Source organism: Elephas maximus, chromosome 20 (assembly GCF_024166365.1).
Source record: "Elephas maximus indicus isolate mEleMax1 chromosome 20, mEleMax1 primary haplotype, whole genome shotgun sequence".
Lineage (NCBI taxonomy): Eukaryota > Metazoa > Chordata > Mammalia > Proboscidea > Elephantidae > Elephas > Elephas maximus.
In genome coordinates, this window is record NC_064838.1 from 53,988,934 (window position 1) to 54,016,296 (window position 27,363).

General features: G+C 45.0%; 1 protein-coding gene across 1 annotated transcript in view; it reads left to right on the forward strand.

Moving 5' to 3' along the window:
• Positions 1-548: 548 nt before the first annotated feature.
• The window catches only part of BSN (bassoon presynaptic cytomatrix protein), a 101,827-nt gene continuing 75,012 nt past the window's right edge, over positions 549-27,363 (forward strand). Inside the window, exon 1 of the mRNA XM_049862740.1 lies at positions 549-873. Within this exon, the coding sequence (XP_049718697.1) occupies positions 668-873 (206 nt within the window). The 5' untranslated portion in view covers positions 549-667. The remainder of the gene's footprint in view (positions 874-27,363) is intronic.

Consider the following 27,363-nt stretch of genomic DNA (forward strand, 5'->3'; position numbering starts at 1 on the left):
TCCTCACTCCCTGGCTGGCCTTGGGGACTGTCGCAATCCCTCCCCACCGCCTGTCACCCTCTAACTCTCCGTCCTTTCACGACCTTGCGCCTCTGAACACCCTTATTTCTTCGCCTTTCCAGCTCCTGCGCACCCTCTGAGGCCACACGCGGATGGCCCCTTTCTGAGGCCTGCTCCCACGACCCCGTCGCTGCGGCACTGAGTCTACCGGGAAAGCCCCAACTCTCGAGCTCTCCAGGGGAGAGTGCGCCGCAGACTCCAAGGCACTGCTGCGCACTGCCCCGCGATTTCTTCTCAGGGCTGGAGCCCTGCTATTCCCACCCCGCGGAACGCTCCATCCGCTGAGCCCCGCCGTGAGCTTCCACCGGCCGCTTCGACCCCGGCGGGCGCATGCGCGGACACCAGCGGCTGTTTCCCGACGACCTCGCGGCTAGCGCGTGGACAAACATCCTTTCGAGCTGGCGGGAGCGCGCGGGGTTGTGGGGCGGGGCGGGCGTGTGCGGGGAAGGGGCGCGTGAGCCGCGCATGCGCAGCGGGAGGGGGTGGCGCGAGCCGAGCTGGGAGATGGCGGCGGCGGCGGCGGCGGCGCGGAGCTTGTGAGCAGCCGCCCGGGAGCCGCCGGCCCGGGTCCAGCGCCACCCGGACACCGCCTGCCCGCCCACCCACCATGGGCAACGAGGCCAGCCTAGAGGGCGGCATTGGCGACGGGGCGCTACCGCCCGGAGGCGCTGGCTCCAGCCCCGGCCCCGGCCCGGGCCCCGGCACAGGGAAGCCGCCTTCAGCACCAGCCGGCGGCGGACAGCTCCCCGCGGCGGGCGCGGCGCGGGCGACGGCCGGACCCCCAGGTCCCGGCCCCGGCCCTGGCCCAGGCAGGTAAGCGCGCGTCCTGACGCCCGGGGGGCCGGGAGCTGCAGCCTGAGACTGGGGCCCCGCAGCCCCACCATCTAATGTGGAGAGCGAGGTCTAACGTTCGGCTGCACTTTGAACCCTACCTATTCGGCTTGAGCCGGGTGGCCGCTGGAAGCGGCCCTCGGTTTCCAGCCGCCCCGCTTTGGCGAGGCAGGATGGCAAGTGCAGGGTCAGTCAGGGCCTGCAGACCGTGATTCCATCACGAACCCCAAATTCGCGTCCCCCCAACGCCTGGCAGGACCACTCAGGAGGGGCTTATGTAACCTCAGTTTGGTGCTCAGCACTGGGTAGCAGTGGAATGGAAAATGTTCTCCCGTGTCTGCTGGTGTTTGCATGTGTCCATTGTGTTGGGCCAAGGAAAGAGTACAATGGGAGTGGCTGTCAGGGAAGATAAGTGTCACTGCTAGGAACCAGAAATAAGGAAACAGTTGAACCGTGGACTTGGTCATGCGCTTTCCCTGGGCACTTAGTGGCTATAATCATCTTTGTAGGAAGGAAAAATGCCCACTGGACACCAAAAGGTACTTATTTAGACCTAGCAATATTGACAGGGTTATATCCTTTCACCAAGGCTTAGTGAAATGCTTTGGGGTGAAGGAAAAATGCTATTGAGTGATGTAGCACCAAATATTTTCCTGTTGCCTTATGATTTAGATTATGACCTCAGTCCATTGAAAAAGCTGAAACCCACATGGAATGCCTTAAACAGAACATATCTTATCAAATACTGTGTAACTGCTTATTTAAAATGTATGCCAACAGAGATCCTGCAAAACAATCAAATGGCAATGAATGCAGTGGAGGGAAATGCCGATATATTATAAATCAGTAGACCAAAAACTCAGGAAAGCTACCAAGAGACATCAAGATAAAATGGAAGGCATCATTTTTACACCAAATGAGCCTGGGGAGTAGCAAAACTGGGTGGTGGGTGGGTGGGGGAGGGCTGCTTCTGGCTCCATGTGAATCTGCTGATATATGCTGCTGTGGCTTTTCTGTGTGGGAGCACATAGCCTGTGAGAGAAGATAATTTTTTATTCTTCAGCTGACCACCTGTGTCTCATGTGTTTATCTCTTCAGGAGTCATTTCTTAGACAACTAACAGTAGTGATGGTCTCTTCGTAGCATGATACCTGCTGCAGACAGGCTGGCCTCTGAGCATCCCTTCTAGAGATGAGATTTGTCCATTTTATGTTAGCTATTACACTTTTTTTTTTTATTACACTAGTGCAGTTGGTAGCACACAGCTCTTCGTACTGCAAACACTGTCCATTTTGCTGCGTGTTGAGCTGCTGTTTGGGTTTTAGCTTGAGGGAGGCTCACCCAGGCTTTAGTACTGTCCCTCCAAAGGAAAGCGTCTACAGCTGAATGGGAGAGTGCTTTGGTATTGGGAGTTCTCTGTATGGGGGAATTTGGCATTTCTCTTCCTGTAGTCAAACAGGCTGCTTTGCTGGTGGTTTATCTGATGTTGCAGAGTCAAGCATATGAAATTTTGGAAAGATTTCGGCAGCTCAGAGGGACAGAAAGGAGGCTGGTGTCTACTGCTCATATTCCCTTTTAGTGTTTACTTCCTACCCTATGTGTGATTGCCACAAGGCAGACCCACAAACTGCTGCGGGTAAGGGGAACCATGGGATCCTGCTGGCCTTAGTAGTCACAGAATCTCTCACCTAGCTGTGGGAAAGGCTTGCGCATGGGCCTGTGGTGCTGAGGTCCAGTGGCTTTCCGGCTCAGGGGGGATGGTCTGGTTATTTATCACCAAAGCTCAGAACTGGGGACCCTTAGGAGGTGGGATTTACTCTTCTAGTTGTTATTCGGCTTCTTCCAGCACCGCAGCTGAGTAGCACCTCCATGGTCTGTCTCTCCCTCGGCATCAGAACAGCTTCTACTTCCTCCCACCAGAGCATCTCAGGTACCTGATGCCAAATTTAGCATGTTCTGAGATACTGCTGAACAGTTTGGCTCATTGATGGAGAAAAAGCCCTGGGCATGTGCTTCTGGGGATTCAGGAAAGATCATTGGCAAAGGGTTCTGTTTTTTTCAAGCAAGCTTGTGAATTTTGAGGCAATTAGAAACCTCTTAGAGGTGGGTGAGGGCCAGGTAAGGGGGAGATCATTATATTAAACTCAGAAGGGAAACAGAACTGAGGTTCTGGAGGAGTTGAATCCTGGATCTTTCCTGTTGCAGTAATACCCCTTGTCACCCCAGGCTGTTAGTCTTTTCATCCTCATACTGAGCTGACTTGGACTTTCTGAGGGAGCCACTCCAGCATTTGCAGCTAAAGAGCCTGACTCAAATTCCATGAGTAGCAGCCTTGCCACACCCATAATGCTGCCTTTCATATCATTTGAATGGGATGGAGCTTTGGACATCAGAAAGTCCCCTCAAAGTAGGGCTTTCTGGCTCTGGTTTCAGGGTCTCCATTTAGGTATGCTGTGCCTTTCCCAAGGAGTGTCAAATGGGCGGGGGGAGAGGCCGAACCCTAGCTCAAGCTCTGTTCTCCAAGCTGTATGCCCTAATGTGGGTTGCATCCTCCTAGAGGGAGGGATGGCTTTCATTTGTTTACTCATTCATTCACTTATTTTTATGGAGGTATGCATCCCTGTGGTGTCATTTCACATGTTCCTCTATCCCATATTTTTCCTGTAAAATGAGGGTTGTATACAGAGGCTATTCTGATTCACATTCCATTCTTTTGGCAAAGAAACTCTAGCTTTTTAAAAAAGGGTTTGTTAAGGGGATCAGGCATGGGGAGACTGGGAGTTCGGTGACTGTAGAGCCAGGCTTTGGACTAGTTTGGGAATCAAAGAAAGATGTAATGGATCACTCTTCTGTACTTTTTCTAAAGGTCTCCATCCTCTGAGTAGGGTTGTTCTGAGGTTAGGAAGGGAAGTTTCAGAGGCCCCTGCGTTATGCCTTTTCCCCCGAGTTTGGAGCCTTCTCCGGATGTGAATAAGCAACTGCTAGGAGATAGGATTTGGGGGCTTCAGTGAATCCTCTCCCTTCTCCTAGGTCCTGCATGCCTGATTAGGGCCTTTTCCCCTTGTTAGTAATGGGAGTAGGGAGGGGCAAACCCTGCTATATGTTGACTAATTGAGGGGAGTCTGTTCCTGGAGCCCGTGGGTCATGTGCAGTAAGTGGGGGCTGACTGCGGAGGTAGGTCGGCAAAACTGTCATAGCAGTCGTAACTACCATTACTAGGTACCTGCTTCATCACAGGCACTCTGCTAGGTGTTTTACACACGAATTCATCACTCTCCCTGCCTGGCCATGCAGCTCCTGTAGGCCTGGTTTGTCCTTACTTGTCCTTCCCGTTTGGGGACTTACTTTTTTAAATGATAAATGGAGCTGAGACCTGAATTCCTGCAGCAAGGGCTGAGTATCACTTTAGGACATGAGGCCCTTTGGTAAATTGGGACTTGGTAGACAATACAGCTGTTAGGGCTTCTGCCCCAGACTTCTCATTTGGGGCATGTCGTGCTGGTATTGATACTGCATTCTCAGGACTTGCTCAGGCTCTTTCCTGCAGAGTGCTCTGCCATCTCCATTCATCACCACAGTGGTAGAAGCTATAGCTGGGGAATGAATTGAGACCCTGCCCTTGGGACCTTGCCTGTGATAGGGAAGGTGGAATTCTGATGTTCCTTCCTTGAAGATTGGGCCTCTGGTGGTGTCTCTTGCCCCCTGGCATATTCCTAGCCCATTTGTTTTGCACTTTAGGTTCTGGTCAGCTGTACCTATGGGGATGGAGCTGGGAGCATGCCCCCTGACTCATCTGGGCTGTGCCTTGGGCCCTGAGGCTGGTCACAGGGCTGCTCTGATCTTTTATGGGTATCTGGGATCCTGCAGGGAGGCTTGCTTTGGTAGAGGGTCCTTACTTGTATCCCTACTTCTTTCTAACAAGAGGGTCATGTGGCGGCACATTGGTAGCTTCCACGGAACTCAGCGTTGCCCCTGGGATCAAATTCAGAACTGCTTGGAAAGGCCCGGGTTTCTGTTCATCAGGGACAGATGAAGAAGAGATTTTCTTTGAGAGGAAGTGGAAGGGTTGGCTTCTGGGGCTTGGTTCCAAATGTTAAGGAGATCAAAGAGCTTCAGCAGCTTGTCCGGGAGCTCCCATCCAGGACTGTCCCCTACACCCAGAGAAGCCCAGGCTCTCCAATGCCACTGGCTTGAGGAGAGAGCTGTCTATCCCAGGAATGCTGGAAGAACCATTAAGGTATTTGAGTGTTTGGAAGGAAGGGGAGCAAGGAAATTTCCTGGTAGTCACACTGATACATTCATGCCTACTGGTAGGTAATGAGGGTCATCTGCACTTTTTTTTATATGGGAGTGGTTGTAAGAGATTTCTGCAGTTAAATTCTACTTAAAGTAGAAAGATTGTTAAGTGACACTTTATCCATGCATTCAGGAAACCCTTTGCTCAGCGCTTACTGGATACCTATCCCTGGGCAAAATGTGATGAGGAACAAAGGAAGGAGCACAAAATAGGGTCTGCCCTTGAGGGGCTCACAGTCTGGTGGGAGAGAAAGAGACACTTGTCCAGATCCTCTTCCTTATATTAGAGTTTGTTCGTGCCTTCTCTTTGTCTCATAGAGTTAGGATAAATGACAGCATGATTAAAAGAGGTTGTATTATTTCATATTCTAAAATAGTGAGTATATATTTGTATGGTGTTTTACAGCTTACAAAACACATTCACAATGTTAACTTATTCTACTGGGAGCTCCAAAGGCCTAAGATGAGAGATTTGGAAGAGCAGCCAACTAGCCGACTGTAGCAAACTGAAATGCTGTACACTGAGCACAGCTGGAGAACCGCATTACTTCCCTGCCTCCCGCTCTGTGAAGATGGAAAATTTAGCAAGAGGATGGCAGGGCTTTGAGAAGGGAAAGGAATCAGGAAGTAGGACATTGGAGGAAAGGGCAGGATGGGGTGGGTTGGGGGATGATGAATACAGTGCAAGCATCCTGGGTAAGGTCAGAAACCCAGGTCTTAATCCTAACATTGCCCGAAATTGGCTGTGTATATTAGCCAAGTCCTCATTTTTTTATCTGTAAAATGAGAGGTTTAACTAGATGATCTAGAAAGTTCCCTCCACCTTTTACAGATTATTTCTGTAAGATGGGTAAAAAGGAAAGGCGATGCTTCCCATTTTTATTCAGCTGGATTGAGACTAGGAAACAAGGTCATGAGTCAAAAATACAACACGAAGCCTTTAGATTAGTTAGAAAAGAGGATTGCACTTCCATAGTGCTCTGGATCTTTCCGAGTGGACAAGATGACCACACAATCAAGCCTGGAGCTGGGAGAGGGGCTGGTTGGCACCCTACCTCTGGACTGCTCCTGCTAGGGAGAGGCTCTCATAAGGCTGCTGGCCTTCTTGTGCTGGGCTGACTGGCTGGCTGGTAAGGCTCCCACCTGGGCCTGCAGAGCCTGCTGCAGGCTCCCTGCTCTCAGCCGTGCTCAGGGCTTCTCTTCTGAGAGTTGTTCCACCTACATCCCACAGATGCTCTGGCAGCAGCCAGTATGCCCATGATTTCCAGGGAAGCTAGGGGCTGGCAAATACTTCATGATGGGGGAGGGTGGGGAGTGGAAAGGGCTGGCTTGAAAGAGGCTTTATTTCCGGCCCTTCTACTTGTTCCTCCTGTAAAGTTGGACAGACTCCTTCACTTGTTGAGTGAAGTGCTGGACGTGGTGCTCTCTGCAGCTTTTTCCACAGTTCTGTGGGTTCTGCAGGCTCAGAGTAGGCCTCCTCCAACGTCAGGGTCTGGCATGTGAGGCCTCTTCTTCAGGAGCATGGTTAGGCTCTGGTATTGGTATGCTTGCTCTGTCTGGCTTTATTTTGAGCATGTAATAGAGTTGCTATGAGTCGGAATCGACTCTACAGCAACGGGTTTGATTTTTTTGGAATTTGACCCCTAAATGGGTGCCAGAATGTCTGCTTTCACATTCCCTGCAGTCAGGAGCTTTGCCTTGGTGTGAACGCCTTAGTGGTTGGTGACCTTCAGTCCCTCCCAGAGAGGTGACTCCACTATTGGAAAGTTCTTCCTTCTTTCTATTTGTCTGAAATGAGTTTACTTATACCTCTTATCTTTTGGTCCTGACTCTGCCCCCTGGCCTTGCCTACTTATCTGCTCACAGGTTTAGCAGGTGCTCACTGTGCCTGCTATGTGCCGGGACTAAGGTTGCCTATGCCCTCACCTCCTCAACCTCGATCTTCTTTTCTGGACCTGAAATCTCTAGCTCCCAGGGCTGTGATGTGATTCTGGGACCCTTTACATTCCTGGGCTGCCCTGCCCAAGGCTGTCAGTATCCTAAGGACAGAGGCTCAGAGAACAGAGCCTAGGGCTCAGCATGTCACTCAGAGTATGAGTGATGTGGTCTGAAGGATGAAGGAACTTCACTTCTGCAGCCTGAGAACACCTTCCTACCCCTTTCTTAGAGCTCTCACACTTGTCTCACCTCATGCTGGGCATGTCAGCACGAAGGCTGGGGTCCCTTCCATCATGGGCTTGTGTACCCTCTGTGTAAATCCATGGGGATGGCATAGGCCTCTGCAGTGTCTTCCCTGGTTGTACTCGGAGATCCTTTCCAAGCTGATAAGACCTTTTTGGATGCTGACTCTTTCTCCTGATGTCCTGACTCCCTTCCAAGAAATTTAGGAGTTAGAAATGAGGAAAATCTTCATCCCAGATTGGGACTGAGATTTGTGGAAAGAGGGCAGAGAGCAAAAGAGCTTTAGTTTATTCATTTATTCAGCCTACTGTATGATAGGCACTGTGCTCGGAGCTGGGGTTGCAGCAGTGAATAAAACAAGCAAAGATCCTTACCTTCATGGTGCTCACATTCTACTGAGGGGAGACAGACAATAAAAAAACAAGTGAAACACATAGGATGTCAGATGAGAATAAGTACTAGGGAGAAACATAAAGCAGGGATGGCCTCTAAGGAATGCTGGGAGAGGGGAGTACCTGTTCTAAATGGAGTGGTCAGGCAAGTCTTCACTAATACCTGACATTTGAGCAGGGACCTGAAGAGGCAAGGGAGGGGCCCTGTGGATGTTTTGAAGAAGAACATTCTAGACACAGGAAACAGCTAGTGCAGATGTTGGCGGGGGCGGGGGGGTACAGACAGGAAGTAGGCCAGCGTGGCTGTAGTGCATGAATGAGATGAAAAGGTAGGAGATAAGGTCAGAAAATGAATGGAGAGCTCCCATGAAGGGCTCTGCTGGCCATGGTAATAACTTTGGCTTTTACTGTAAGTGAGATGGAAATTCGACAGTTTTGAGCAGAGGAGTGACATAGTCTGAAACAGGGAGACCAGTTAGGAGGTGAAGGTGGCTTTGTCTAGGGCAAGAGTGGAGTGATGGGAAGTGATTAAGTTCTGGATTTGTTCTGAAGATAGCGCCACAAGATTTGCTGGTGGGTTGGATGTGGGGTATGAGAATCAGGGCCATTAAGGATACCAAAAGGATACCGTCAAGGAATTAACTTTTCTTCCTACAAAAGGTGACAATGTGGAGGGTAATGCTGATCTACATCTCTGTAGAGGACAGACCGGAAGCAGATTTTAAAATTTATCTGGAAGAAGAGGTACCTCTAGGGCGGTGGGTCATTCCCAGAACTGTTGAACTGGGGGTAAGAACTAGGGCAGTGTGCTTATTTCAGGAACCATGCTGTGTGGCCTTCTTCTTCTCCTTTGGCTGGGTGAGCCTGTTTTCCAAACCCATGTATTTAACCTTGAGTGTCCAGTGTTGAACTCTCAAGGCCAAGGCCTTGCCAGCTCAGGTTTGGGACGGTGCTAGCTAAGATCAGTGGGAGAGGCAGGGCTGGATTGAAGAAGCAACCACCCCTTGCACACCAGCCATAGCAGCTCCTGTGTACTGCAGAGGAAACCCCTGTTTAGGCCTGTCTTTTTCTGGTGGGTCATGTTGTGCAGGCCTCTCCTGGGGGCACTGTTGGCCTTTGGCTCTGTAGGGTAAATGTTCTCAGGAGAAGCAAGTGCTCTGCGGATGAAAATTTCAAACACATATAAAAGAAGAAAGGATAATATAATGAACTCCCTCACTCAGCTTCAACAGTGATCATCCTTTTGCCAACTTGTTTCATCTATAATCTTCAAAAAACATTTTTTTTTTTTTTTGCCAGAGTGTTTTCAGTACAATCCAAACATTATTTCACTCATAAATACTTTAGGATGTACCTCTAATAGCTAAAAAAGGTTTTTTTTTTTTTAAAATTGAATCCAGTGACATTGTCATAGCCAGCAAAGTTAACTCTAATTTTTTAATATAACCTAATATAACCAGTCAGTGTTCAGTTTTCCTTGATTGTCTTAAAAGTGACTTTTTAGAGTTGTTTTTTTTTTCAAATCAGGAATCAAACAAGGTCCGCACATTGTATTTGGTTGATATGTTCTCTAAGTCTTTGACTCTAACGGTCCCCTTGCTGCTTTTCTTCCCATGCCATTTATTTGATGAAGAAATCAGGACATTTGTCCTGAGACTATCTCCCATTTTGGTTTTGGCCAAATTCTTCCTCATGGTGTTATTTTACTTGTTCTGTAGTCCCTGTTCATAGTTCTTGCAAACTGTTGGTTAGATCTAAATCAGAATAGATTCAGGTTCAGTCTTTTTTGGCAGGAATACTTTGTTGGTGGTGTTGTGTACTTTCTATTGCATCCCTGAAGGAGGCACTTGTCCCACTTCAGTGATGAAAAGAGTGATCAGGGGACTCAGGTATTATCAGTCTGATTTATCCATTATGAAGTACTCATCAAAAAAAAAAAATTTTTTTTTTTTTTTTGCTTGATAGTGTTAGTATTCAATGATGATTCTTGCCTAGATCCATTATTTCATTAAGGGTTGCAGAATTAACTGAAATTCTTCTATAAAGAAAATTTTATATCATTTGATTAACATGGAATTGTTTGTATAAAAAAGTGGGATAAATTCTTCCCCCGTTATTTATCAATTTTTAAAATAATGAGCTGAGCACCCTTGTTTTGTTTTCATATCGTTATGAGTTCACAGATGTAAACATATTTGATATATTTTAGTCCACTGCAGTTATTCTTTTTTGACGCTGAAATTGTTCCATTTTTGGCTAGTGGTAGCTCCTTGAGGAGGAGTCCCTACATGGCGTAATGGTTAAAGCATTGGGCTACTGACCAAACAGATGGCAGTTCAAACCCACTCAAAAAATGCCTCAGAAGTAAGGCAATCGATTTCTGAAAGGTCACAGCCTTGAAAACTCTATAGAACAATTCTTCTCTGAAACACATAGAGTTGCGATGAGTCAGAATTGACTCAACAGCAAGAAGAACAACAGCATCTTCGGGTTAGTTCCTGCACCCTTTTGACAGGATTCTAGTAGTTTTTAAAATAACTTTATACTTTTTGGCACAACAGTTGTCCCAGTTTCATCTTGTACATTTCCTGCCACAGACTGGAAATCAGCCATTTCTCCATGGAGCCCTGGCTCTTTTTAGTAGGAGATATGTTTGGAGACCACAATCTGGGCATGAGGGATGCTCATTGCTACTGGGATGTCATTGTTTATGTGCCCTTTATTGTATAGATGTGTGAAATATATGTATTTTTAAAAAATAATTTTTATTGTGCTTTAAGTGAAAGTTTACAAATCAAGTCAGTCTCTCACACAAAAACCCATATACACCTTGCTACACACTCCCAATCACTCTCCCCCTAATGAGACAGCCCACTCTCTCCCTCCATTCTCTCTTTTCATGTCCATTTCGCCAGCATCTAATCCCCTCCACCCTCTCATCTCCCCTCCAGGCAGGAGATGCCAACATAGTCTCAAGTGTCCACCTGATCCAAGAAGCTTACTCCTCACCAGCATCCCTCTCCAACCCATTGTCCAGTCCAATCCATGTCTGAAGAGTTGGCTTCGGGAATGTTTCCTGTCCTGGGCCAACAGAAGATCTGGGGGCCATGACCACCGGGGTCCTTCTAGTCTCAGTCAGACCATTAAGTCTGGTCTTTTTATGAGAATTTGGGGTCTGCATCCCACTGCTCTCCTGCTCCCTCAGGGGTTCTTTGTTGTGTTCCCTGTCAGGGCAGTCATCGGTTGTAGCCGGGCGCCATCTAGTTCTTCTGGTCTCAGGATGATGTAATCGCTGGTTCATGTGGCCCTTTCTGTCTCTTGGGCTCTCAATTGCCTTGTGTCCTTGGTGTTGTTCATTCTCCTTTGGTCCAGGTGGATTGAGACCAATTGATGCACCTTAGATGGCTGCTTGCTAGCGTTTAAGACCCCAGACGCCACTCTTCAAAGTGGGATGCAGAATGTTTTCTTCATAGATTTTATTATGCCAATTGACTTAAATGTCCCCTGAAACCATGGTCCCCATACCCCTGTCCCTGCTACGCTGGCCTTCGAAGCATTCAGTTTATTCAGGAAATTTCTTTGCTTTTGGTTTAGTCCAGCTGACCTCCCCTGTATTGTGTACTGTCTTTCCCTTCACCTAAAGTAGTTCTTATCTACTATGTAATTAGTGAATACCCCTCTCCCACCCTCCCTCCCTCCCCCCTCTTGTAACCACAAAAGGATGTTTTCTTCTCAGTTTAAACTGTTTCTCAAGTTCTTATAATAGTGGTCTTATACAATATTTGTTCTTTTGCAACTGACTGATTTCACTCAGCATAATGCCTTCCAGGTTCTTCCATGTTATGAAATGTTTCACAGATTCCTCACTGTTCTTTATCAATGAGTAGTGAAATATATGTACTTTTTGAAAGATAAAAATAGATCGTAAGTTCATACTGATATTTCCAAGTAGATTCCTATAGATGGGTTTTTACTTGATTTCCTTGGTTTCAGTTCTCTCTTTTCTCACATGGGGTCTCCATGAGTTGGAATCTACTAGATGGCAACTAACAACATCTCTTAAACGAAAAAAAACTCAGCTCTTAAAACGTTGGCATTATTGCCTATATGTGTTATTCTAGAGTGTGTGTATATATACCTGTGTGTGTATATATACCTATGTGTATGTGTATAGGAGCCCTGGTGGTGCAGTGGTTAAGCACTCAGCTGTTAATCAGAATATCAGTGGTTCAAACCAACCAGCCACTCCACAGGAGAAAGATGTGGCAGTCTGCTTCTGTAAAGATTTATAGCCTGAAAACCCTTTGGGGCAGTTTTACTCTGTCCTTACAGGGTCACTATGAGTTGGAATCGATTCGACAACAATGAGTTTGGTTTTGGTTTTGGTTTTGGGTGTGTGTGTATGTAAATATAGATATATGTATCTGTTTTTGTTTCAAAGTAACAAATAGATATTTTTGCTAACAATAGTACTTCTAAGTGTAGTTTAAGATTTCCTTGTGGTTCTTTTTGTCCTTAGGTTGTATCTTTCTAAGAATGTTTAGTCAAAGTTCTATGTGTTTTAGAATTATTAGAGATGATTCTTCTCCATGAGGTTATGCCATTAAGAGGATATAAAATTAGACTTTTTTCCCCCAGTTTGTGTTCAAATTGTAAGGCTTGCTTTTTGATCAGTTATTTTTGCCACCATCACACTGCACAATAAATCAGCCAAAACTCAGTTGCTTCAAACAGCTTTTTTTTTATTCTTATTCACATGTCTGCATGCTGGCTAGAATTCACTGATCTAGGCCGGGCTCAACCAGGCTGGGCTCTAGACTGTTGATGGGTCCAGGTCTGCCCGGCACATCTCTCATCCCCCTTAGACCAGCTGGCTAGCTGGGGCATGTTCTTCTGGTGGTGATGACAGGCATACAAGGGTGCATGCCTAGTCACAAAAATACATTTCAAGTCTTTGTCTATAACACATCTGCTAACATTACTTTGGTCAAAGCAATTCATGGCTAAGCCCAAAGTTAAGGGTTGGTGTTGCAGTTACTGTGGCTGTATATCACATTACCGCAAAACCTAGTGGTATAAAACAACCACTGTTTTGCTCACGGATTCTGTAGGTCAGGAATTCAGGCAGACAGAGATGACATACTTCCACTCCACAATGTCTGGAGCTTCAGGTGGAAGACTTGAAGACCTTTAGACTAGAATCATCTGAAGGTTCACTCACATGTGGCAGTTGTCTCTGACAACAGTTGATGCTGACTCTTAGCCGGGAGCCTCAGTGCCTCTCCAGGTGATCTCTCCACATGGGCTAGTTTGGGCTTCCTCACAACATGTTGGTTGGGCTCCAAGGGAGAATGTCCTGAAAGGGGAGACAGAGAGAGAGAGTGAGCCAGGTGGGGGCTGTACCATCTTTTATGACCTCAAAAGACATGCAGTGTCGCTTGCAGTGTCACTTTTGCCACATTCTGTTCATTGAGGTAGTTGCAAAGTCCAAAAAGTTCTGCCCAGGTTTCAGAAGAGGGTACATGGATTCCATCTTTTCGTTAATGGTAATGTTCAGGCTCTGGTAATGGCAGAGTGTATTTTCCAAATCCTGCTGAGACCGTTTTTGGAAAATACACTCTGCCACAGCTGGGAAAATGTAACTCTACCTCCATTGGGAAGAACTGTGAAGTCACCTGAGAAAGGGTGGCAATCCACAGAAGGTAAAGAGTTGAGAACAATAATGCCATCTTACCTACATGTGAAGATTGTTGAAATGGCACATGTTTTGTTACATATATATTTACCACAATTAAAAAAAAAATGCTATCTCCCATACCTTTTTATTTAAATTTTTAAGTATGGAAAACTTATATGTGATTCCAAAGAGAAAACATTAAGTTATACTGAGAGAAGTCTACTTCTGTCTTGTTCCCTCTACTTTATTCTCTCAAAAAATTTCTTTAATAAAAAAAAAATTTCTTTAATCAAAATTTTCCTTTTTTTTAAAATATATATTTTCAATATATATTTGTTTATCTGTCTTTTTTTTTTTTGCTTTTCTAGTACTTTTTTTTTTATTGTGCTTTAAGTGAAAGTTTGCAAAATCAAGTCAGTCTCTCATACAAAAACTTATACACACCTTGCTATGTACTCCTAGCTGCTTGCCCCCTAATGAGACAGCACAGCCCTCCTTTCCACCCTGTATTCCCCATGACCACTTCAACCAGCTCCTGTCCCCTACTTCCTTCTCATCTTGCCTTCAGACAGGAGCTGCCCACATAGTCTCATGTGTCTACTTGAGACAAGGAGCTCATTCCTCACCAGTATCATTTACTGTCTTATAGTCCAGTCCAATCCCTGTTTGAAGAGTTGGCTTCAGGAATGGTTACAGTCTTGGGCCAACAGACGATCTGGGGACCATGACCTCTGGGGTCCCTCTAGTCTCAGTCAAACCATTAAGTCTCATCTTTTTACGAGTACCGGTCTTTTTAATATAAAAGGCAGCAGACTCTAAAAGCTGTTTTGTACTTCTTTTTTTTTTTTTTCCACCACGTGAGAGGTTGGATGGGGGTGGGAGAATTGGGAGAGAGAGGGAGCAGAGATGGGAGTGGTGAAAAATGTTCAACTTCTGAATTTATTCTGAAAGTAGAGCCAGCAGGATTGCTGAAGGGTTGGCTGTAGAGAGTTAAGAAAGAAAGGAGTCAGGGATGGAGTGAGTGTAAGATCAGAAGTTTGTTTTTGGACAAGTTGCATTTCAGAGGCATCCAAGCGAGATGTTAGATATTCAAGTCAGGGCTGGAAAAATAAAGTAGCACTTCACCTGCAAGTGCTTTAATATTAATGACACCTGGTTCCTACAAGTGCCTTGAGAAAGAGAGAAGGAAGAGGAGAAAATTGAGGCAATACTGGGGTTACAAGAAGTGGAAATCAGGTACATGCAATTCAATAAACATTTATCTTATCAAATGCTAGAAATGAAAGCACTCAGCATGAGACCTGGCAATAAATGCCTATTAGTTTGTGCCAGGTTCTGTGTTGAGGACTGAGGCTATAAAGGCAAACAATGTAGATTAGCATTCCTAGTGCCTACCATAGAGCAGGCAAGTTTGAATGATACCTGATTAAAGGCGTGGTTCCTGCCCTCTGGGAGCTCTAACCCACTGTATTCCAGCCTCTGCGTCTTCATACACAGATTCTAAAATAGATACCTGACTTGGGGTTCAGAATGGAAAGTTTACAACTAGTCAGGACTGAAGCCCAGGCCACCAGAGGCCACCAGAAACAATAGAGCACACCCCTCACTATGGGAAGAGTCATCACTTTGCCTCTTTTGGCCCTCTGCTCCTATTCATGAAACTCTAGAAAGCCTTGCCAAGGATGTTAGCCTTGAGCTGGAGTAACAGTGGGGTGGGACAGGGTCCTCTTGGCAGATTTTGGGGGTTAAGAAGGGGCAGGAGGAAGAAGCTCTAGGCGAGGAGCCGCTGCTCTGGCGTTGTGATCTCCTGATGGGCAGCAGGCGTAGAGGTGCCATAATTTGACTCTGGGATGTGTACTTTTCTGGGCCCAGGGCTCAGGATACAGGCTGTAGCACATGGGGCTGGCTGGCTCAGGAGCCAGGAGAATAGAGGAGTTTACCAATGACCAAGCATTTGTCCAACTTCCCTCCTGTGCTGAGGGCACTTTTGCAGATGACATTGCTTAGTGCTGATTGCCTAGCAGTCTGAAATATACCACCTAGTGAGCAGGGTCAAAGGGGCTGTCCTGCCACGGCACTTTCGGAAAGCCGGAGAGCTGTGACACAGTCCGAGCCCTTGGGAGGAAGGGAGGAAGGGAGTAGACAGAACAGGGCGGCTTGCTGCGGATGCTCCCAACTTTATGGAGGAGTTCTACTCTGGGATCACTATGAGTCGGAAGCAACTCAATGGCAGCGGGTTAGTGGCTAATGACATTAAGTATCTTTTCATGTGCTTGCTGCCCATTTGTATTTCTTCTTTGGCGAATGTCTGTTCAAGTCCTTTGCCCGTTTTTAAATTGGATTGTTGATCTTTTTGTTGTAAATTGTAGGAATTCTTGTTTACAATAGCAAAAAGATGGAAGCAACCAAGTTGCCCATCAATGGATGAATGGATAAATAAATTATGGTATAATCATACAATGGAATACTATACAATGATTAAGAACAATGATAAATCTGTGAAACATCTCATAACTTAGAGCAATCTGGAAGGCATTATGCTGAGTGAAATTAGTCAGTTGCAAAAAGACAAATATTGTATGAGACCACTATTATAAGAACTCTAGATAAAGTTTAAACACAGAAGTAAACATTCTTTGATGGTTACGAGGGCGAGGAAGGAGGGAGGGGAATCTTAACTAACTAGTAAAAAAAAAAAAAAACTAGTAGACAAGAATTAATTTAGGTGATGGGAAGGGCAACACACAGCACAGGGAAAGTCAGCACAACTGTACTAAATCAAAAGCAAAGAAGTTTCCAGAATACAACAAAATGCTTTGAAGGCCAGAGTAGCAGGGATGGAGGTCTGGGGACCATGGTTTCAGGGGACAATCTAGGTCAATCGGCATAACAAAATGTATTAAGAAAACGTTCTGCATCCCACTTTGGTGAGAGCCCTCTGTGGTCTTAAGCGCTAGCATGCGCCCATCTAAGATGCATCAATTGGTCTGAACCTACCTGGAGCAAAGGAAAATGAAGAACACAAAAGATATATGGTAAAGATGAGCCTAAGAGACAGAAAGGGCCATGTAAACAAGAGACTCCGTCATCCTGAGACTGGAAGAACTAGGTGGTGCCCGGCTACCACCGATCGCTGCCCTGTCAGGGAACACAACAGAGAATCCCTGATGGAGCAGGAGAACAGTGGGATGCAGATCTCAAATTCTCATAAAAAGACCAGGCTTAATGGTCTGACTGAGACCGGAGGGACTCTGACGGTCGTGGTCCTCAGACCCTTTGTTAGCCCAAGATTGGAACCATTCCCAAAGCCAACTCTCCAGACAGGAATTGGACTGGACTATAAGACAGTAAATGATAAGGGTGAGGAGTGAGCTTCTTGGCTCAAGCAGACACATAAGACTACGTGGGCACCTCCTGTCTGGTGGCGAAATGAGAAGGAAAAGGGGGACAGGAGCTGGTTGAATGGACACGGGGAATACAGGATGAAGAGGAAGAATGTGCTGTCTCATTAGGAGGAGAGCAGCTAGGAGTGCATAGCAAGGTGTGTATAACTTTTTGTATGAGAGACTGACTTGATTTATAAACTTTCACCTAAAGCACAATAAATAAATAAATGCAAAAAATTGTAGGAGTTCTTTATATAATCTGGATGTTAAACTCTTACCAGATAAATGCTTCCCTCAAAATTTTTTCCCTATTTGTAGGTTGTCTTTTGACTTTCTTGATAAAATCCTTTGATGAACAAAAATTTTTAATTTTGATCAAGTTCCATTTATCTGTCTCATCTTTTGATGCTTGTGGTTTTGATGTCATATCTAAGAATCCATTGTAAGTCCTGAAGCAACACCCCCATGTTTTTCTCTAAGCGTTATATGGTTTTAGTTCTTATATTTAGGTCCCTGATCCATTTTGAGTTGGTTTTTGTATATGGTGTGATTTCTGTATTCTTGACCTCCATGCTTTCTGTTTGTTTTTCTGCAACCTGGTGATTCCAGCTTTTCCAGGCTGCCTGGTAGGACTCTCTCTTCACTCACAGCTCACATGTCCCAGCCCCTACTTTCCTTTTTCTCCCCATTGCAGATTTCCAGGAGGAGAGACTCTGAGAGATTCAGCATGGGCCAGAGGCCAAAACCAGCTCTGACCCACTGTGCAGCTGGGGCTGCATCATACAGAATCTCTGCAAGGCCCCTCTGCAGAACTGGGGGTGGTCTGTACATTCTCTAGGCAGATGCCCCAAAAGGTAGCCTCTAAAGTTGGCCATTTTATTCTACTTGGATCAACAATCAATGCCCATGGAAGCAACAGTAAAAAAAAATCAAATAATGTATTGCATTGGGCAAATCTGCTGCAAAAGACCTCTCTAAAGTTTTAAAAAGCAAAGATGTCACTTTGATGATTAAGGTGGGCCTGACTCAAGCCATGGTGTTTTCAGTCACCTCGTATGCATGTGAAAACTGGACAAGGAAAAAGGAAGACAGAAGAGGTGATGCATTCAATTTGTGGTGTTGGCAAATAATATTGAATGTACTGTGGACTGCCGAAAGAATGAACAAATCAGTATTAAAAGAAGTATAATCGGAATGCTCCTTAGAAGGAAGGATGAAGAAACTTTGCCTTGCTTACTTTGGACGTGTCATCAGGAAGGACTAATAGCTGGAAAAAGATAACACATTTGGTAAAGTAGAGGGTCAGCAAAAATGAAGGAAACCCTTGAGATGGATTGCCATGATAGCCACAACAATGGACTCAAACATGCCAATGAACAAGAAGATGGTACAGGACCAGGCAATATTTTGTTCAGTTATATGTAAGGTCACCAGGAGCTGGAGATGACTCAATGGCTACTAACAACAAAGTTGGGCAGGAAAGACTAAGATGGGAGGATATGAGCTTGGGGAAAATTCTGACAGGTGAATTCATCTTCCCTATTAGTTCTTCTCAGTACAAATCTACCAGGTACTCTGTGGAAACCCTGTGGGGCAGTTCTACTCTGTCCTTTAGGGTAGCTATGAGTTGGAATCAATTCGATGGCAACTGGTTTGGTTTGATTTTTGTATCCATTTTTCTTTCCCTTTCCCTCTTTCCTCCTCCACTCACAAGGCAGCATTGACCCAAAGCCACCTTCCCAGCTGTTTATTTTGCAGTGATCTGTTCATTCTTTTCTAGTCTGACCTCCAAGGGTCTCAAGGCTTTCAGTTCCTGTTTGTTCTCTGAGCTCAGCCCTGCTTCACAGTTGAACTTACAGGGCTCATCTTGGTCTCTGCTTTCATAGACAGTGGGATTGTGGTGCTCTTGCCAGTCCCTTTTAATGGTTGGGGTCAACTTTCGTTTTTATGACCTCCTCGGATCCCTCAGAGGCAGGTGTGGAAGAGAGGAGGAGGGTCAGTGGACAGGCCGCCTCTGCTAGGTGCCTCTCTTGGGGATAGCTCTCAGGCAGACTTAGGGTGGCCACCAGGCTCATGAAAACTTGTCCATTCTCTCTTTCCTAGGTCCTGTGCCAGGCTGTGGGATATAGTGAGCAAAACAGGCACAGTCTTTTTCTTGAGGAGCTAAGGGCCTAGTGGAGGGGTCACACAGTCACACACAAATTGAAATGCTGTTGAAGGACTTGGACCAGAAGCCATGAGAACTAGGGCCCTCAGGAAGTGATGCCAGGGTGGGGAGATGGGAGGAAAGTCTAAGGGGTGAGTAGGAGTCAAGGAAGCAGGTGAGTGGAAAGGCAAGGTGTCCGAGCCTTCTAGGCAGGAGAAGCCACTCATGCAAAGACCCTGAAGTTCATGTTCAAAGAAGCAGAAGGTTCCTTTTCAGTGGAAGGTGAATCAGAAGCATGGATGGGAGTAAAAAGAGTGTGTTCTGGCAGTAGTGCATATGGCCTGTTTCTAGCCAGGACATCTCCCTGCTGCTGTTGCTGGGATTGTTTTTCAGATGGAGTCTGCTTCCTGCATCTCTCTGGCCACTCCTTGCTCTTTCCTCTGGTCTCTAATAGGAGCTCACTGCCTCTGCCCAGTTCTGGGTTGTTTGTCCAGCTAGCCGCCCCTGCCATCATGGGAGTACACTAGAAAGCTGCCCCCTGAGGAGAGGTAAAGAGGTGGTAGCATTGCTTTTTTTTTTTTTTTGTAATTTTTATTGTGGTGAAATATATGTAACAAAACATCATTTCAGACATTTTTGCACATACAATTCAGTGACATTAATTACATTCACCATGTGCAGTAATCATCACTATCCATTTCCTAATTTTTTCATTTCCCTTAACAAAAACTCTGTACCCCTTAAAGCAGTGCCCCCCTCCCCCCCCCACCTTAGTATTACTTTTTAAGACACGTTTTCAAATGCACAGTCAAGTTCCAGTCTTTCTCCCAGGATTGGAGGCACCGTCAGGTTGGCTGCTGACCAGTCATAATCCCCCCTGTAAGTGGAAAGCTCACTGTCCACCCTTAGAGGTCATCTGCAGGATCCCTGTGGTTGGCCGGTGTGTGAAAATGCCCCTTTAAAACCTCTTCCGTGTTCAGCCTTTGTGGCTTTATCTTATACTCTGGAAACCTGGTATCCAGGTGAGACTGAGAAGGCCAGGTGAGCTAGGGTTAATGCCAGGGCATGTGCCCCAAAGAGTGGCTATCTTTGCCTGTGACTGATGCCTTAGTCCAAAAGCTTGGTGCTGGAGTAGAAGCAGGGTGAGATTTGCTCCCTCCTTTTCTCATGGCAGAGCATTGCTGAGCAGCTATCAACAGCACCTGGAGCTAGCTTCCTTATCAGCTGAGGTTTAGACTTCTCAAGGGCTGGAGCTCTGTCTCACCGTTCAAGGAACACAGCGAAGGAGTGAGGCTCAGAATCGGCCACAGTGAATCGTAGTCTCCCTGTGAAGAAGCCTTGGCAGAGGGTGGGACCCAGGTGTTTCTCCTGGAGCTGGGGGCTTGGTCTGGTCTGTCCTGCTGGGGACTCCCCTAAGGATGTTGCCAACTCCTCCTTCCTGGGCAGAGTATGCAGTAAGGGGCACCCTGGAATGAACCCAGTGGTCTTCACTGGTCACATCAGCCTGGGCCGGAGCTTGTAGACTTCCGTTGCCAGTTTGGCTGCAGAAGAAGCCCCTTGAAACCCCACCAGCACATTCCATACCCTTGGGAAACCAAGAACCTTCTTCTTCAGACAGACGCAATGGAGACCCGCAGACCGACCACATTGATCTGGCTGAGCTCACAAAGGGAGGAGAGACATGGAGGGGAGGGAATGGAGGTGAATTGGAGGGTGGGAGCAGGAAAGCCTATAAGTGGTGATTTCCCTCAGGTGACTGTGACACCACTGACCACGGGGATAACTGTGTGGTTGCTCAGCATGACTGAGGCATGGGGAGCAAGTTTATTACGTTCTTATCCCAGACCAGAGGGCAGGTCACAATGGGGCCTTGGCCTCCTGAGTGCCCAGTGGGGAGGGACATGCTGGGGGCACCAAGAATGGTGATGGACACTCAGCAGTGACTTTGGGAAGGAAACTTGCCTGGGTGGGACTCTTGCCCCTCTTTGGGTTCTGCACCCCACTTTTCAGCGATCTTAGCTGAGCAGGACCCTCACTGCCAGTTGGTTTGTTCTTTGTTTTTATTCCCGTGCTTTTTTTTTACGTTCCTTTTTTATGTTACTCTCCTGAATTCTAAGTTTTTACTATGTTGATGAGATTTTTCCTGGAATCTTTGTTGTTGTTAGAAAATTAAAAAAAAAATTATAAATGGAAGACATGAACACATTCTTGATGTAAATATTTAAATAATTTAGTCATAAACTGAATAAAACTCCTGCTTGGCCTTCCTCTGCCAGCATTATTACTTATATGTGCATCCTTCTAAGATTTTTCTCCATGTGGTAACATCTATGCATCTACTATGTATGTACACACACATACTTTTTTAAAGAAATGGGATCATGCTGAATATATTGCTTTGCAGCCTCCTTTTTTTCACCCTCCCACTTCTTAGAGATTCAGAAGTTCTGGCCCTAGATAACTTGTTTTTACCTCCTCCCTCCCTGAATCGATGCCATCTGTGGTGGCTTCAGGGGACTGTTGGCTACTGTTGGGTTCCAGGCCTGTCTCCATGCAAGCTTCTAGACCCTCTGTCCTAGCTAGATACCTACCTGTTTGAGGATAACAGGAACTACAATAGCACCCTGCATGGGTAGGATAGCAACCTTGTCGTTGAGGCTTTACCTCTGGACTTCAGAGAGCTGTCAGGGCCTTGTCCCTCTTTCTGGCTAGGGCCATCTCCTGAATGCAGAGGACTCTGGGAGATTCCTGGGTTGTGGTTTATTATTCATTTTGCTTTATTCACACCTTCTGTAGCCTGCTTTGCTCAGATTCACAATCATCTGAGCAGAAGACTGCTTGCAGAGGTTCCCTGGGAGCAGGGCCACGTTCGGTGTGAGAAATCACCTGCAGCTGGCATCTTGCCTTTCCCCTTGGTGCCCATGGCACCCTGCATTAGTACACTCTGCCTATGCCCCCTCAAAGACTCAGGCCCAAGTGTGAAGGAGGGTAGTCCTCATCTCCCTAGGTCTCTTCCCCTTTAAGAGCTTTGGTATTTGGAATTTTTTTCTAGTGCATCCCACCTCTACCTTGGATCAGACGTCCTCTCCAGGGTATCGTAGTGCTTGGGGTTATTCATTCATTAAACAAATATTTAAGTAGCTACTTAAATGGCAAGCACTGTTTAGGCAGTCCTTAGTGTTGTCTACTGAGTGCATCCTGCTCTCAAATTTCTTCTGTTTTTCTGGTTTCCCCACTGCTCGTGGGAGGCTTCTGCCTCTAGGTTTGCCCCAGGATCATGAATTCTGAATTTCTAACCAATCAAATCTCAAAAATTGTCCCTGCCTTTTAACTCAAATTCTATCCTATTAGGAACATTTTCATCTTCTATGAAATGCCAAATAGCCAGGAGGTATGTTTCCTAGAAACTGGCCCTCTTGGTGTGTTTCTGAGGAAGCGCTTAGTTTTATAGAGTTGGTAGTGTAAGAGCAAGGAGCCCTGGTGGTGCAATGGCTAAGCACTTGGCTGCTAACCACAAGGCTGGTGGTTCAAACTCACCTAGCAGCTCCGTGGGAGAAAGGCCTGGTTATCTGCTACTGTAAAGATTTAAAAAACCCATTACCATTGAGTTGATTCCAACTCATAGCGAACCGATAGGACAGAGTAGAACTGCGCCATAGGGTTTCCGAGACTAAATTTTTTCAGAACCAGGCTGCTATGTCTTCTCCCATGGAGTGACTGGTAGGTTCGAACCACCAACCTTTTGGTTAGCAGTCAAGCGCTTAACCACTGTGCCACCAGGGCTCCTCCCATAAAGATTAGAGCCTAGAAAACCCTATGGGGCAGTTCTACTCTGTCACATGGAGTCACTATGAGTTGGAGTTGACTCAACGGTTCCTAACAGCAGTGTGAGAGCAGGGCTTGGGTGTCGTAAGTTCCAAGGCCAGGTCCTAGCATTATTGCCTCCTGTCCTGATGACCTTAGGCTGCTTTGTTTCTTTCATTTTCAGTTTTCTATAGGAAAAGATGGAAATGGTAATATTATTTGCCCTGCATAGCTGTTAGATTAAATTACGTAAAGGGAGAGCCTGGCAAATAGAGTGAGCTGAGAACATAGTAGCTGCTGGGGTGGTGGTGTTACCATTCTGACTCCCAGGAACATAAGGGATGGAAATCATTACCTGTTTCATCAGCCAAAATTTTATTTTCCTTTTGTAATCACTTTTTATCTTCTAATATTGTGAATGCTTAATACATTAGTACACTGGTACATTCTTAGAAATTAGAAATAAATGTTGCATATTTGAAGGGTACAGGCTCATATATTCCTTTTTTTTAACATCCTTTGGAGATGTAATTCACGTCACACAATTCACCCATTTAACTATTCAGTGGTTTTTAGTATATTTGGAATTGTACAGCCAACACTACAGTCTAAGTTTAGTTTCATCACCCAAAAAAACCCTGTATCCATTAGCAGTCACTTCTCATGCTTCCTCGGCCTCCGGGCCTAGGCAACCATTTATCTATCTTTATAGATTTGCCTACTCTGGACATTTCATATAAATGGAATCATCCAATTTGTGGTCTTTCGTGACTGGCTTCTTTCACTTACATGTTTTCAAGTTTCATCCATGATCTAGCATGTAATAGTACTTCATTCCTTTTTTTGATTGGATCATAATCCATTGTATGGATAGATACCACATTTTATTTATCCATTCATCAGTTGATAGACATTTGCCTTGTCTCCACTTTTTGGCTTTGCCTATTATGAATTATGCTGTGGAGCAAATTCAGTGACGAAAATGGCACTACCACCAGGGCTCTCGGCTCTGTTTGCAAGCTCTAGCTTTGGCTTCACACTCCACCTTTTTTGCTAAGACATGGAACCATAAAGTGGCACTGACGGAGGTACTAATCTCAGAGACCAACTGCAAAGAAACCACGCTCTTACCAAAATCTCTTTAGCCTTCCCATCACTCGCACCATCTCCATGAAGTCGTGGAAAGGAAAGCAGAGCCCACTGGGCACTGCCGTTCCCATGAGCAAAACTAAGTCTCCTTAACTTCTGTAGACCCTTGGGAGGAAAATCTCATGTGTGATGTTCAGGCAGTTTTTACGATTGCTACCTGCAGTGCAGACTACCTCTTCTGTCCCTCCAATTTTCCTGGCCATACTTCCAGGTCACCTCTCCCTGGCTGGCTTTTCCCTGGAGCCCAGGGCCCTCCCTACCTCCCTTCCTCTTGTCATGGGGTCAGTGCCAGAATTTTCCTGACAAACCTCAGCAATCTTCAACAGCTCTTCTGCTGCTTTTAGACTCAAGTTCAAAGCCTTTAGCTTGCCATTCTAAGCCCTCTACCACCTGACCTGACCACCCCACTCAACCTCAGCTCCAGAGAGCCCTCGGTTCAGCCCTCTCTTCATCTAGACTGGCCTCCTCAGAGCTCCTGCATGCTCTACAAGCTCTCCTGCTTTCACTGTCTTCCTTGCCTACGGCGCCATCCCCTAACCACTCCCTCAGGCCCTGCCACCATCCCAGGCCAGTTCTTCAAAGCCCAGAATCTTGGATCCCCAATTCCTCCTCCTGAACTAGCACAGCTGTCGTTGTCAGCACCGTCTACCCACCATTTAACCTGCAATTCATACATTACATCCCAAGTGACTTGGTGCTGGGCTCCTTGCTTCCCACTGAGGTTTCTTCTGACTCCTGGAGTGCAGAGGGCCTCCCCCTGTGCAGTCCCCTGCAGCAGGCCAGGGTCTAAGCATAGCGTAGGCCTACCTCGGTGTTTATCTGGGCAAGCAAATTCAAGGTGTCTTGCTTCTCTTTACTTCACTGGGAAAATCCTTGAAAGCACAGTCAATGCTACCCACCCCAGAAAATTCTTAGAATAAGGTTATGCACATAGTAAATACAAACTGATGAGGAAGAAAAATGTTTGGCTTTATACTAATTAGTTACAGTATAATTAAAAACAAATGGGGTCAAGACTTCCAGAGTGCGCTTAATTGGAGAAAATTATAAAGAACAATCATTTAAAGTCTCTGCAAATTGACCTAAGGGTATACAGCAAATAGAGAAACCTTCACTCAAGGAATTCTACTGAATCTCGTTAAGAACAGAGAGTCTGTGGTGTTTGAACCACAACTTGCTCAGAATTGCTGGTTCCCATGATAACCTGTGTTTAACATTTTGAAGAACTGCCAGCCTGTCTTCCAAAGTTACTGCACCATTTTACATTCCCACCAGCAGTGAATTCCAGTTTCTGCACATCCCTCGCCAACACTTGTCATTGTCTTTCTTTTTGATTGTAGCCATTCTAATGAATGTAAGTGGTATTTCCTTGCGGTTTTGATTTACATTTCCCTAATGACTAATGATGTTAAGCCTAATTCCATGTGCTTATTGGATATTCAAAAATATATCTTCTTCAGCAAAATATCTATTTAAATCCATCATCCTTTTTTTAAAACTAGGCTTTTTTTTTTAGTACTGAGTTACAAAAGTTCTTTATATCTTCTGGATGATAGACACTAATCAAATATATGATTTACAAATGTTTTCTCCTATTCTGTGGGTTGTCTTTTCACTTCCTTGATGATACGTTTGTAGCACAAAAGTTTTTAATTTTGACCTAGTCCAGTTTATCTATTTTGTCTTTTCTTGTTTGTGCTTTTGATTTCATATCTAAGAAACTGTTGCCTAGCTCAAGGTCCTGATGATTTACTCTTTTTTTTTTTTTTTCCTAAGAGTTTCATAGTTTTAGCTCTTACATTTAGAAGTGGTGAGAGCAGATATCCTTGTCTTGTTCCTAATCTTAGGTGAAAGTATTCAATATTTCTCCATTAAGTATGGTGTTAGAGGTGGGTTTTTCTTAGACGTCCTTTATCAGGTTGAAGAAGTTCCCTTCTATTCTTAGTTTGTTGAGTGTTTTTATCACGAAAATGTGTCCAGTGCTTTTTCTTGATCTATTGTGATGATTGTTTTTTTCTCCATTATTCTATTAATGTGATACATTGTATTAATTGATTTTTAGATGTTAAAACAACTTTGTAGTCCTGTGATAAATGCCACTTGGTTATTGTGTCAAATTCTTTCTATATGTTGCTGGATTCAGTTTGTTAGCATTTTGTTGAGAATTTTTGCATCCGTATTTGTAAGAGATATTGGTCTGTAGTTCCCTTGTGATGTCTTTGTCAATTTTTGGCATTGGAATAATACTGGTCTAATAGAATGAGTTAGAAGTGCTTCCTCCTCTGTTTTTTTGGTAGGGTTTTTGAAGGATTGATATAAATTCTTCTTCAAACGTTTGGTAGAAGTCATCTGGACCTGGGCTTTTCTTCGTTAGAAGTTTTAAGATTACTAATTCAGTCCCTTTACTTGCTACAGGTCTATTTCTGTTTTCTATTTTTTCCTGAGTCAGTTTTGGTAGTTTGTGTGTTTCTAGGAATTTGTCCATTTCATCTAAATTATCTAATTTGTTGGCATACAGTTGTTCATAGTATTCTCTTACAATTCCTTTTAAAAATTTTCTTTAAGACCAGTAGTAATCTCTGTTAGGGTTAAACAAGATAATAAAGTGTCTTGCACAGAGCCTGTGATTTAGTAAGCTCTCAGTAAATACAAGCCCATCATCATCATCAGTCGTCTCATCCAGTCAGAATTCTGAAGCAGCCACAGACTTGACCTTGGTTGCACAAACATGATAGAGCCCTTACAGGCTAAAAGACTAGAATCATGCTGTAAGAAAAAGGAAAACCAGGAAAGAAGGAAGGAAGGGAGAAAAGACAAAAAAGCAGATACCCTAGTAATTCAGGCAGACTTTGCTGAATTTTTCTCTTTAGTGCTTTTAATTTAAAATAACATTTATGTTTCATTAATTTGTCTTTATTCTCTTTATAGTTACAACTCTACTGTGTACTCATTTGCCATTTAACCATTTTCATCCCACTTGGTCATGGTCTGTAATCCTTTTAATATGTTGCTGAATTTAGTTTATAGCATTTTGTTGAGAATTTTTGGATCTGTATTTGTAAGGACTGTTGATAGGTAGTTTTCTTTTTTTGTGGTATCTTTATCTGGCTTTGGTATCATGATAATGTTGGCCTCATAGAACAAGTTAGAAAGTTCTCTTCTTTTATTTTTGGTTAAGTTTGAGATAGATTGGTGTTAATTCTTCTTTAAATGTTTGGTAAAATACACCAGTGAAGCCATCTGATCTTGGACTTTTCTTTGTTGGGAGATATTTGATTACTGATTCATTCTCTTCACTTGTTACAGGTCTGTTGAGATTTTCTGTTTATTCTTGAGTCAATTTAGGTTATTTGTGTGTTTCTAGGTATTTGTCCGTTTTATCTCGGTTGTCTAATTTATTGACATGCAGTTGTTCATATTATTCTCTTATGAATTTTTTTT